The following is a 13,344-nucleotide window of genomic DNA, read 5'->3' as shown; positions in this document are numbered from 1 at the left end:
GGTCACACAAGAAGTGTGATATCAAGTAGGAAATTAAACCCCTGAGTCCTGGACTAGTGCCATAGATGTTGGGTCACTTATTCTGAAGTCACAGCATAACTTTTGCAAATTCTCTTTTTTTCAGGTTGAAAGACACATTTATTTCCTGCATTTAATGCAAAAATGAATGATTTTTCTTTATAGCAGTCCCTCTTGCAAACAGCATTGCTTGTATTTGCGCTGTGACTAGACAAAGGGAAAAGTTCTCACTAGGTTTTTCATCTGTAGCAGTGCGGTGCTTTGCAGACATTTGGGGTGTATCCATTTGTTTTTGCCCACTTCCCCAACCCCCTGCACAAATTGAATACAACAAAAAGATTCTCTTCTCACTTCTTCAACTAGGCCAAACTTCCTTAACTAGTTAGAATATGCCTTTAGGAAAAGATTTTGGCTTTTCTGTGCAAGAATGTTGTCCACATAGAAATCAATAAGATTCTTATACTTTTAGAAAACTAAAGAATTGAAGCAGTCTTGAACCCTCCTAGCTTAATAATGTGTTTTGATGTGCTTTGCTAGCAGTGAGTGTGTCAGATTTTTCCAGTGACCACATCTTGGTTTTCCCAAAAAAAGACACATTCCAAGATAAAACTCTAGAAAACAAAGTTATCAGAAAAATATTTCGCTATAAGCATATCAGGTCATTTATGTCTATGCTTGCCACAGGACAGTAGTACATATATAGCCTTGTTGTTAAGAACTGTCTGATATAGGTGATCATGCTGGTGATTGGAGAAAATAATTATATGGTCTCATTCCTGCAGAATGTCGTGAAACTGATGCGGGGACTTTTGCAGTGTATGATGAGACAGGTAATGGAATAATTACATTATTTACTGCTCTCTGTTGCTCAGCTGGATCTATTGCCTTACTGCAATTTGTGCATGAAGTGGAATATACCGTGGCAAAGAATGAAGGAGTACTGGAATTTTGTAAGATCGATAGTTCTTTTGGGTTCTGTAGTCCTGTTGATTTAAAACAAGTGGCAATTAAAAGTTGCCACACAAGCGTATTGTGAGGGGGGTGTTCCCATATATACCTCTGTTTATGTTTACAAAGCAGGGCACAATTCTTTGATCCGAGATTTCATTCAAATGACTGTGAAAACAGATGTGGGTGGTTTAAATTTACGTATTTACTGGGAGTAAAACTGTTGTCCTGCATGTGGTTACTCACACCTGCAACAAATTGCAGTTATACGTATGCAAATTAATTTTTGAGGTTGCACAGCTATAATTAAGAGCTTAACTCAGCAAAGCACTTAAGCTTATGTCTTATTGAATGAGACAGTGGATTTACATGAGCTTAAATATAAACATTTGCTTAAGTGCTTTGCTGAATTCTGCCATCTGAGAGTACAGTAGGAGAAAATGGAACATATTTGCTTGGTGTTCCTGGAGCAAAAGTGCCCTCTGACATGGTTTGTGTCTGACAGACCTCTTCCAGACTGCTTTGAATTTAAAAATTTGATCTTATTCTTAGGTGGACAAAGTAGAGAAATTCAAACACACACAGAGTACCAAGGACTGCCTGCATGCCAAATATAACTCGGCCACTTGTGCCACAGTGGTTGGGGATGACCAGTGGGGACATCTACAGGTAGATGCAACTTCCCTTTTCCTGCTCTTCCTAGCACAGATGACTGCATCAGGTAAGCGGTGTTTTAGCCCTGGCCATTTGGTACTCATGATAATTTCAAGTTAAATGCTGCAAGCAGCTTTTAATAAGTAATTACATTTAAAGAATATGACAGTTACAGTTTTTTTCTTCTGCAAAATGGGGTACACCAATTATCATGACTAAACGCTGTTCTTTGTTGGTATAACATCCTAACTGTGTTCTGATTGCCCCTTCTTTCAAGTGCCTAAAGAGAAGTGACTACCTTTGGACACATTAATTTTACTGCTGATTTTACTACTGATTCCTAATACCTTGTAGTTAGAAAGGTTTGGCACAGATGGTACTCTAAATATTAGAAGGTGAAAACCCCTCTGGCCAATGACATTAGAAATCAGTGCTCTAGCTTGGGTTTGAGCACTATATTCTGTAGTATTGGTTTGATTGGGTTTTCCTGGCTCATATGAATTATGAGCAAGTGTTATTTTGTTTTTCTTCATGGGGACACTCAAATAGCAGTAAATGATTTAAGAGGATCTGCTAGTTAAAGAGGAGTAACTTCCAGTAAGAGTGGGAGCCAGCTGCAGAATCCATCAAGCTTTCCACCTAAAGTAGATATTTCCTAAATATTGTGCCCTACTTAAATGTTGATGTGATCTATGACTGGGTAGAATGCCAAAACAAGTATTGGTAGTTGTCAGGCAACAGGGAACCTAAGTTTGACTATTGTGAGTAGCATGAAGTGTGCAGGTCTGTCAAGTTTGAGCATATATGCTAGTAAGAATACAGATAAACAATTAGTGCTCTGTATATAGCTCTGGATGAAGTACTTCAGAAATAAAAGAAACTTAAGTGCAATGGTTGCTTTTAATTTTACAAATGCCAGGGAGCTGTTGGAGATGAAGCGGAGTGGATACAATGGCATACACATGATGATGACCGGAAAGAAAATATTGGGACCGTGTCTGATGGAAGATGGCAGCAGGGCATGCAACATTTAGAGGAGCCCTGTGCTCTTACTACAGGAGAGTAATATTTGTATAGAAAAGAGATGCTACTCGCTTGTGATTCAAGCGTTATTAAAACAGAAACTTGAAGGGTAATTGTAATATAGCTAGTTAATGGAAACAGAAAATACATGGAGTGTCTTGTATCATGCATTTATTGTGTCTGAAAGGAGACACAACTTTATGAAGGATAATCGCTGGTTCTGTTGCTGCCTTGCAGAGGTCTCAGAGGTACATTTTTAGTCATTTTCAGAGGGGCACTAAATCAACATGGATCCTGATTATTCTGCCCCTGCTCCCTTGTTTCTTGGTACCTTTGTATGATTTACCAAGTCTACCCTTCATGAAGAGTTATGACTATACTGCAGCTTCCCTGCTTCTTTTCTGTTCTCTGTGTGCCTTATAATGATCTACTTCTGAAAAAGTTGTCGTCAGACCTTTTGGTGTTTGGATGTGACCCTAAGTTTTGTTTTTTGTTAATCTTTGAACTAAAGAATATGTGCTAGTGACATTTAAAGTACTGCATCAATGGCAAGTGTTATGAGGCCTGATTCAATGTCTGTTGAAACTGATGAATCTTTCAATTGATTTCAGCAGGGATGGATTTCTAGCAAATAAAATGACAGTTTGGCTGCCAAACATCCTTTTAGAATGTTACATTTTGTTTCTTTTTTTTTAGGGTTGCGGATTATATTCACTCTTGATGAGGTTGCGTTCATACAGAATCTTGTTTTTTACATTGAGGCAGCTTACAAAGTAGCTGTAAGTATCTAAATATTCTCTCAAGGAGCTGAAAGACAGTCCTATAATTTTTTTATTGAATCTTTTATTTTGTTCCTTGGTAGCACTTACAGCTCCGGTTTGTCATTTTATAAATTATATCATTTTTTGTCCAAGAACAAAAAGCTTTAGGATGTGGGGAAGGGAATGGTGATTTTAAGAGATTGAGAGAAGCTGTATAGTAGGGGTATTGTTTACTTTGCCATACTTCCTGCTCTGTGAAAAATTCATCCAATACTGCTAAGACCTCAATCCTGCTAAGATTTACTTGCATGCTTATCTTTGAGTTCAGTGAGTTTACTCACATACTTAAATATAAACACATAAATAAGGCTTTGGAGGGCCTAACTTCATAAACAAGTAGGTTCATTTAGTGTTTTGTTTTTAAGTTTCAGTAGGCTCTTTTCCTTCTTCTTGTTACAGGATTATGGAATGTGGGAACGCGGGGATAAAACCAACCAGGGGATCCCGGAATTGAATGCAAGCTCTGTGGGAATGGCCAAAGTGAGAATGTTTTACTGATTTGTTCTTTGGATGTAAAATTAGAACCCGTTGCCTCTCTTAATATGTCTGATTGCTTCCCCATCCTTGTGTTTGCTGATTACATGATGTTTGTATGTATTGATGTATGTAGATCTTAATGTCCTGTGGATTTTGGCCCCCCCCGGTCCCACACACCTACCCCCCAGCTCCTCACACTGTGGGGCAGGTGACTGTGGATCAGGGCAGTGGGGGTCGGACTAGATCAGTGGTTTTCAACCTTTTTTGTACCAGAACCCATTTGTAACCACTGATCTAGTCTGACCCCCACTACTCAAAGCAGGACCATCCCCAACGAGATCATCCCAGCCAAGGCTTTGTCTAGCTAGGTCTTGAAAACTTCCAAGAATGGAGATTCCACCACCTCTTTGGGTAATCTGTTCCAGTGTTTTACTGCCCTCCTCGGGAGAGAGTTTTTCCTAATATCTAACCTAAACTTCCTTTGCAGCTTGAGACTGTTGCTCCTTGTTCTGTCATCTGCCACCACTAACAACAGTCTAGCTCCTTCTTCTTTGGAACTCTCCTTCAGCTAGTTGAAGACTGCTATTGAAATCCCCCTCAGTCTTCTCTTCTCAGTGAGCCCAGTTCTCTCAGCCTGTCCTCATAAGTCATGTCCACCCAGTCCATTAACCATTTTTGTTGCCCTCTGCTTTGCTCTTTCCAATTTGTGCGCATTTTTCCTGTAGTGGGGGGCCCAAAACTGGACACAGAACTCCAGATGTGGCTTCATCAGTGCCAGACAGAAGGGAAGAATCACTTCCATTAATCTGTTGGCAACACTCATACTAATGTAGCCCAGTATGGCATTAGTCTTCTTTGCAACAAGGGCACACTGTTGGCTCATATTCAGTTTATTGTTTACTGTAACCCCCAGGTCCTTTTCTGCAGAGCTGCTGTTTAGCCAATCAGTCCCCAGCCTGTACTGGTGCATGGGATTGTTCTGCCCTTAGTGCAGAACTTTTCACTCATCCTTATTGAACCTTATGAGATTTCATTTAGTCCTGTCCTCTTGAATCCTGGTCCTACCCCCAGCATATCTACTAGTCCCCACAGCTTGGTGTCATCTGCAACTTGCGGAGGATCCACTCTATCCCATCTTCCATATCATTGATGAAAATATTGAACAAAACCAGCCTCAATATCTATTTCCGGAGACTGCAAAAAGCCTGTCAATGGTTTCATGGATTAATAGATTCTAGGGTCAGAAGGGACCTCAACACATCGTCAAATCCAACCTCTTGCCTGGGCAAGAAAGAGTGCTGGGGTCAGATGACCTCAGCCAGATGGCTATCCAGCCTTCTCTTAAAGACCCCCAAGGTAGGGAAGAGCACTACCTCCCTTGGAAGTCCATTTCAAATTTTGGCCACCCTTACCGTGAAGAAGTTTTTCTTGATATCTAGCTTAAATCTGCTCTCTGTCAGTTTGTGACCATTGTTCCTTGTTACCCCAAGAGGTGCCCTGGTGAACAGAGCATCTCCAATCCCTCGATGCACTCCCCTAATGAATTTGTAGGCAGCCACAAGATCACCTCTCAGCCTTCTCTTGTGGAGATTGAAGAGGTCCAGGTCCCTCAGTCTCCCCTCATAGGGCTTGTCCTGTAAGCCCCTAATCATATGACTGGCCCTCCTCTGGACCTTCTTGAGTCTATCAACATCCTGCTTGAAGTATGGTGCCCAAAACTGGACACAGTACTTCAACTGTGGTCTGACCAATGCCGCACCTCCTTGGATCTAACTGTCATGCATCTGCTGATATATGATAAAGCGAGGTTAGCTTTGCTGATGATTTCGTCACACTCACGACTCATGTTCATCTTGGAGTCCACTGTGACTCCGAGATCCCTTTCCATTTCTGTGCTTCTGAGAGGGTCACTTCCCAGCCAGTAGGTGTGCTGGATATTTTTGCGCCCTAGGTGCGGCACTCTGCACTTGTCCTTGTTGTACTGCATCATATTGTGTACTGCCTACTTCTATAACCTGTCCAGGTCTGCGTCCAATCTTTCCCTACCCTCCAGGGTGTGCACATCACCCTACAATTTAGTATCATCTGCAAACTTGGACAGAGTACACTTCACACCCACATCCAAGTCACTGATGAAGATATTGAAGAGTACAGGTCCAAGGACCAAACCCTGCAGGACTCCACTACCCACATACTTCCAGGTCGATACCGACCCATCTACTACCACTCTCTGGGTGTGACCGCTAAGCCAATTTGCCACCCACTGGACCATGTAAACATCTATGTCGCAGCCTCTTCGTTTATTTATGAGAATAAGATGAGATATCATATCAAAGGCCTTGCTCGAGTCCAAGAAAATGACATCTGCCTCTTCTCCTGTGTCTAAACATTTTGTGACCCTGTCATGAAACAAAATCAGATTGGTCAGGCATGATCTACCTGCTACAAATCCATGTTGGTTTCCCTGTTGCATTATTTTTCCCACTGGACTCCCACAAATATGATCCTTCAAAATCTTTTTAATCCTTCATAATCTTTTCTGGTTCTCAGCCTTGTTAGACTCAAGGCACCCCTTGGAAAATGCCAGCTCTTAGCTTTTCCTTGTTTTTTATCTACGAAAAATTAAATAGAGCAGTTCTTTTATTGCAGAGAACTTAGAAAGACCATAACGGGTGAGAGTGCTTTTGACATTATTCATTCCTATTTGAAATGTCTGGTTTTATCTTATGAATCATATGTAGGTGTTTGCATACCTAACAGTGTGCTAAGGCATCCTTAAAAAGATTTTATGGCATCCCACGGTGCTGCAGCACACTGGTTGAAGATCACTGTGCTAGACAGATGAGCATAAAGTGGCTTCTCTCCCCCTTGGGAGTTAAACATTCTGTTTGTGTAGTGATCTCAAAACAGAAATAATTTCTGGAAAAGTAACAAAGTGTATCTCTAAGGAGTAAGATAAAAATAGCTGGAAGAGATCATTAATAGGAATGTATTTAAAGTCCACAGTATGAATCAAGCTCTGCACACTCTGTCTCATAGTGAAAGGACAAAGAGATATTTCCAGAAAATGAAAGCTACCAAACTTAATAAAACAAAACCAGTGTCAGTTTTTTGTCTTGTTTTTTTCCATAATGTATGATTAATCTACAGAACTCACTGTCACCAAACAGTGCTAAGGCTTAGCACTTAATTAGATTCCAAAGAGGATTGTTATGGTTGCTGAGGACACCCTTGGATATGTTTAGGTAATAAAGGAGACAATCCTGCTTTTTCTTGTCCAGAAGCCAATGAAATATCAAAGAAGTTAGTAATAAGCTTAGCCTAAAATGAAATTTATTCCAAAGGTAATCACTATAAAATTTCTTGCACTTTCCTTCCTTCTTTTCTCCTATTGACTCTAGTCACTATATGGGCCTGACTGCTGTATATTCATTGGCTGAGGTTGCACTGCAGAAAAAAAAAGCACATTTGATTCTCTGGGATCCTGAACAATTTGAAGTGTTTGCATATGTAGAGGAGTTTGGTGCTAGTAAACAAAAAAAAAAATGGTGGGGTGGGGGGCATTGTTCAACATATTTTTCTCTCTGGTCACTACATGTATAGGAGGAGGAGAGAGAGAACTGTTGAGTATAAATAGTCCCAGAGCAACACAGAATGTACTTCCTTGGGAGGATCTGTACGTGGCTTGCCCATGGGTCCAACTGTACATTCCCTTGCAGGACATTCTTGTCATTATCAATAACAGATCTCCTGATTTAAATGGCAGGCTAGTAAAGAGAAAAGCTATTCATAGTTTCCAGGCTTGGCAGCAAAACTCCTGATATTTGCATGGAAGGAAGAAACGTATTCATGCCTCCAGTGAGACCAAGGCTATGTAGAGGGTACAACTATGAATGTTGCTCATGTTGGAAATAAGTTTGCACTACAGTAAATACTTATCGTGAAAACAGACAAGGAAACCCTGTTTACCTCTGGTACAACTCCACTAGGCAGGCAGAGCTGACCTGACTGTAGCTCTTAACACCTGCTATCCTTGCCTGGCATCCCTGTGTCCCAATCCCAATACTTTCTGCTGCAGCATATTACACAGGGAGGCAGTAGGGTGGCAGGCATTGAAGTAGGGAGTATGGGGGGGAAGGTAGTTGGGGAGTCAAGCCACCCCCTCAACCACCCCACAACCTCTGACCCCCTGCTTCTCTCCCCGCTACTACCGTTTACCTTTGCTCTGGCTCCAGCATGGTTCCAGCCCACAGGAAGAAGCACATTTACACTAGCCCCAGCCTGGCCCAGGAGCAGAGGCGGTGCAGCACCAGCTCCAGGCCAGGCTCTGGGGTGAGCTGCTGCTGCTGCCACATCAGCTGTTACCAGGCAAGCATGTGTCTCAGGCTGGAGAGGGGACAGAGCCAGAGCAAAGGCAGGGGTGGAGGGTGGGGTGGAGCAAACAGGGGCAAGAGGCAACAGAGGGCATGTAGGGGGGGAGGCAGCAGCTGAAGCTCTGACCTGACCCTGGGTCAGAGTCAGAGCCACAGCAGCCTCCTGCTCCCCCATTGCTTCTTACTTGAATCCAAGATAAGGGGCATTCCCTACCATCTAAATGGGGGGAAAAAACCTTTTCTTGCATTTGGATAAACATGGTATTTTCTTGTTGATTAGCTTCTTTCAGGGAGCATCTTGCATTTTGTTTGTTTTGCATGGCATTTTTAATCGATGGCATGGGAAAGCAGTCTTCTGCTTCCTTGAATCTTAATAAACAAACTCCACTCTGTTTTCTAACAAGATCTCATTGCCTTTTAACAGTCATAAGAATCCAACCAAAGGGCTATCTAAGGTCATTTGTCTATTTCCATTATCTTCATTGGATGTTGATTGGGCATTTTAAGTTCAGAAATCTGGGTTAATGTATATGTGTTTCTAAAGGCAGCACTGGAAGCAATTGATGAACTAGATCTTTTTGGAGCTCATGGAGGGCACAAATCAGTGATCCACGTCCTTCCTGATGAAGTTGAACACTGCCAGGTAAAAAGTAGCTTCCCATGTTCCTTTGATATGAGTAAGCTCAAACCAACTTTATAAAAAGTACTGACAAAATAAACCCCAAACTTTAATCTGAAGATGGTTTTACCAGATACAGAATGCATTCTGTTTACAGGAGTTCAACTGATTTTTGACTAATTCCATCTACATTCATTTTTAAAAAGCTCTCATTCAGCTAGTTCCCAGCTGTTTTTGAAAAATACTGATGTGTTCTATTTGCATCTAACATCATCATTTTGAAGAAGCCAAGTTTTATATCATTAGTTTTGTTTTGCTTTTGTGTTTCCCAGTCTATTTTATATTCCATGTTGCCAAGAGCTTCCACATCAAAGGAGATTGATGCTGGGCTTCTGTCCATTATTTCTTACCCAGCTTTTGCAGTGGAGGATGTGAACCTTGTTAATGCAACAAAAAATGAAATCATAGCCAAACTGCAAGTAAGAGCTTTCTTCTTTCTGCTTCAGAAGAGGAAGGGAACCTTTTGTTTTGCCTCTTCAGAAGTTTAATTAGTGTGGCATAGTAAGCATGCATAGGGGAGGGAGGCATAAAAAACCCCTCAAACCTAACCCTAACATAATATAAAATCAGAAGGAAATTTGTAATAAAATGTTCACTTGGGCACCTGAAGGAGGGCAGGTTGCACAATGATTTCAAGAGTCATTTTTCTCTCTTATGTTTGCAGGGACGTTATGGCTGTTGTCGTTTCCTTCGTGATGGTTATAAAACACCAAAAGAGGTCCTGTAATTGCAGATTCTTCAGCTGACATTTTGAACAGTTTTTTTTAAGTTATCCCAACTTTGTGCCTGCATTTTTTTTCTTTTTTTTAAATCTTGTTACAAATAGGAGTGTTCCGTATCATTACCAAGACTGCACAGTTAGAAAAACCATGCAGTTGTATATAGTTCATTTTGGCATACAATCCAGAAATAAACATTACTCGACTGACAGTGAAATCTAGCCAACATAGTGTAATGTATGGGGGAAAATATGAACAGCAGCAAAACCTAGATCACAATCTGATAGTAAAAGCGGATGCTATTATAACAAAATATGTTTCTAAAGTGAAACAATGTCAGGAACCTCAGACGTGTCATCATATACTGTCATTGGTGAAGTGAACTGTGGTTATCTTGGTGAGACCTAGGTTTTTGCAGCTGAGCTTGGTTGATGCATTTTGGGAAATGGATGAGTGTTTTTGTGAGGTGAGTATGAACGTGCAAGGGAGAGGAATGAACGTGATGTATGGAGCTGCATGGGTTGATTCTGTATTTCCTGTAGTGTACGTGCAATGTATGAAACAAATCATGTCAAATATTAATTGCGTATCTTCCACAGGAAGGAAATTCAAATTTATTTGATTTCTAGGATCCAAACAGATTGCATTATGACCCAGCTGAGCTCAAGCTCTTTGAGAAAATAGAATGTGAGTGGCCAGTCTTCTGGACCTATTTCCTAATTGATGGAATCTTCAATGGGGAGAAAATTCAGGTAAGGAAAGAAGTGGCTTCAGTTATTAAATCTATTCTCATGCTTGTTTTAAATGATTGTGTAAGTCCCTTGGATAACTTTATCTACTAGATCCCAAGATTGGTTGGTTAGGGGCAAATCCTTCCCCGAGTAATACACTTGGGGACATGAGTGACTGGTGCCTCCTGAATCTCGGGGGCACCCGCAGAAGCCGCTGATAGCAGCGGCCCTGTCAGGGGGGCAGCAGCCCTACTGACAGTATCAGTGTCGGCTGTCGGGGGGGGGGGGGAAGGGGGGCATGTGCACCCCCTACTAGTTGCCTATGCTTGCGGAAGTAGACTGCATGTCAGATGTCCATGGAGTGGGGCTGAGAAGGCAGTCCTTCCCATTGGGCCATGAAGAAGTTTCTGTAACTCCAGATGCACTGCTGAGTAGGTCTGAGTAGCACGGATTCATTATCCCCACTTCTTTTCCTGTTCACACCTGTTATCTGTAGGCTTCTAGCAGGGTGGATAAAAAAAATCAACAATTTATTTTAAATAAAAAATTGGATTTTTTTTTTTATTTGATCACTTTTTTTATTTTTTTGTTAAGATGCTTTTTATAAAAAAACCTATATAAAAATAGTTTTAATTTAAGATGTGTTAAAGCTCAAAGATAGCATCATGGAATAGAGATTATAACTTTTAATAATATACTAGTTGAGACAATATATTCATGTAACATTTTTAGAAAAGTTTTATAAATACGTCACAGCAGGCCAGTGGACTGTATTACGGGCCCAATCTTACAGGGTTCTCAGAGGCTCCTCTACAGATTAGTTAAGATTACAGAACACCAGTCTACCCAATGGGACTCATTGCTCAGTCTAGAAGATCCCATTAAGCATCTCTGATGCTTAGTTTTAGTTCTCAAACTGTGGATCTTTGTCTCCAAAGATAACACACTTGTTAGAAGTATATAGACATGAGAGATAACAGACCTGATTCCCTACTCATCTCTGTGAATTTGTGTACACAGTGTCAAGCCCTTACTTCTCTCTAAAAGTGCAGTTTCAAGAAGTTAAATTAATCAAGGATATCAAACAACAAGAATGCACTTTTTGTAGAAAACAGTAATTAAATGGAGGCTTCCTGACTAGTGATTTTAAATCATGATTTAAATCATGAATTAAATTGATTTGTTTTAAATCAGATCCACCCTGGCTTCTAGCAGCACATCCCTCTTCCCCAACCTGTTCCTCCTCTGAGAATTGGATCTGCAGAGCTGCATGCTTTGGGTTTTAAGCAAGGTTGGCCCCTTGACAAAGGCTATGTTTTGCAGAAGGAATGAGCTATTTCATTATATTTCATTGCTGTTTCCAGCACTCACTGCTGAGGAGGGCAGATTTGGCAGCCCTTCAATTATTGTTCTTTTGAGGAAGTTCTGGACTGAAGTGATAAATAGCAGCAAACCACCCAGATTAGAAGACAGTATTCTAGGAGTTCTGAAGAATGAAGGGGCAGAGAAACTAATGGATGCGTGATTTAAAATCATGCAGTGTGGAGAAGAGATAAAGGGTTTCATATATGTTGCTAATTTTAAAAGAGGATGCTAGATGTAAAGCTGGGAGTTACAAACAAGGAAGCCTTTATTTTAATACCAGTTTCATAAACGGACTGAAAGACTAATTGAGAACAGAAATGTAGAACACTGAGATGAGCACGGTATGATAGGAAGAACAGAATGGCTTCTGGAGGGGGAAAAACATGCTATTTTAAACCACATAAATTCTTTAACTAAACTGTTAAATAACAAAGTAGTATTAGGGAGAGGTGAAAAAAGTACTACTGAAAGGTAGAATTTGGATAAAAGATGGAAAACAGCGTGGTGATAACGACACCCAAAATTTTGTATAAGTACCGTTACTTCAGGTAGCAGTAATCTGAAAAAAGGAGATAAGTGGTCAGGTAGCAAAATTTGCAAAAGCAAAATTATTCACATTTATTCATGATTTGGCATAAGTTATAAAGAGCATCAAACCAGGGAAATCCAAAGTGAAAGCAGATGAAATTTTATGCTGACAAAAGCTGAACTGCTCTTTCATATTGCTCTGTTCTAAAATAATTGTCAATGATCAGGAAATAAAACTGGATGGATGTCAAGAAAATAATGATTTTTTTAAAATTCTATACTAAGCTGTGCTCTTATTTACAGTGTCCTCTCTAATTGTGCAAGAATAATGGGATTTTCCATTAATCAGAAGAACCAATTTAAAATTGGTTAATAGAAATAGTAATAATTAACATGTTGAATTTATTAACTTGTTGCAAATGCAAGTTAATAGTTTAACCGAATTCAATGTAGTAGGGGTGCAGCTGTATATTTAGACATTAGCAAGTTATAAGGGATATGAACTGTTATGTGTTGAACAGGAACCAACCGTTGACTTCCTCCAAGGGCAGGCTATTGTGTAATTGTCCGTTGCTGGTTTCTTCTGTAGCTGGCAGCTAGAAATAATGAGTCAATGAATTTGATCCATTATGGCAAATCTTGTATTAGGAGGTGCCTATTGCTTAAATAGATCTTAAGAATAAATAAGACATGTTCACCTATTTTTTGTTTGTGTTTCATATTGCACCCTGCCCCCTACCACACTCACTCACTCACTCACTCACTCTCTTCCCTTCACAACAATTCTGAGGTTGTGGATCTCTGATTCAGATCCAAGATCCCAATCATTGGGACTGGCCACGGCTGAAGCTGGGGGTTTCTGACTGAGGTGCACTAGTACTCCTGCTGTTGCTGGAAACCTAGAAGTCCTGAGCTGGAGAATCTTGTTTTTTTACTCGGGGTCGTACTGATCACCAAATACAGGGTCAGGAAGGAATTGTTCCCCTAGGTAAGATTAGAATAGATTGG

The 13,344-nt window shown here is 40.5% G+C and overlaps 1 protein-coding gene across 6 annotated transcripts in view; it reads left to right on the top strand.

Annotated features, from left to right (window-relative positions):
- PHKA2 (phosphorylase kinase regulatory subunit alpha 2) overlaps window positions 1-13,344 on the top strand; it is a 76,855-nt gene that overhangs the window by 6,620 nt on the left and 56,891 nt on the right. For 4 of the 6 annotated variants that reach the window (XR_002098957.1, XM_019524828.1, XM_019524827.1 and 1 more), the window contains exons 3-10: window positions 801-848; window positions 1,519-1,687; window positions 3,340-3,422; window positions 3,864-3,944; window positions 8,859-8,957; window positions 9,266-9,412; window positions 9,658-9,711; window positions 10,342-10,464. Coding sequence is in view for 5 of the 6 variants with exons in the window: in XM_019524828.1 (XP_019380373.1) it covers window positions 801-848; window positions 1,519-1,687; window positions 3,340-3,422; window positions 3,864-3,944; window positions 8,859-8,957; window positions 9,266-9,412; window positions 9,658-9,711; window positions 10,342-10,464 (804 nt within the window). In the remaining variant the exon portion in view is untranslated. Of the gene's footprint in view, window positions 1-800; window positions 849-1,518; window positions 1,688-3,339; window positions 3,423-3,863; window positions 3,945-6,954; window positions 7,044-8,858; window positions 8,958-9,265; window positions 9,413-9,657; window positions 9,712-10,341; window positions 10,465-13,344 lie in introns of those variants that run through there. The other 2 variants (XM_019524830.1, XM_019524831.1) reach the window with 2 other exon arrangements.

The sequence above is a fragment of the Gavialis gangeticus genome, unplaced genomic scaffold (genome assembly GCF_001723915.1).
Source record: "Gavialis gangeticus isolate Ggan-Ray unplaced genomic scaffold, GavGan_comp1, whole genome shotgun sequence".
Classification (NCBI taxonomy): domain Eukaryota; kingdom Metazoa; phylum Chordata; order Crocodylia; family Gavialidae; genus Gavialis; species Gavialis gangeticus.
The sequence above is the reverse complement of the archived record's forward strand: the minus strand, read 5'-3'. Positions and strand labels throughout refer to the sequence as shown.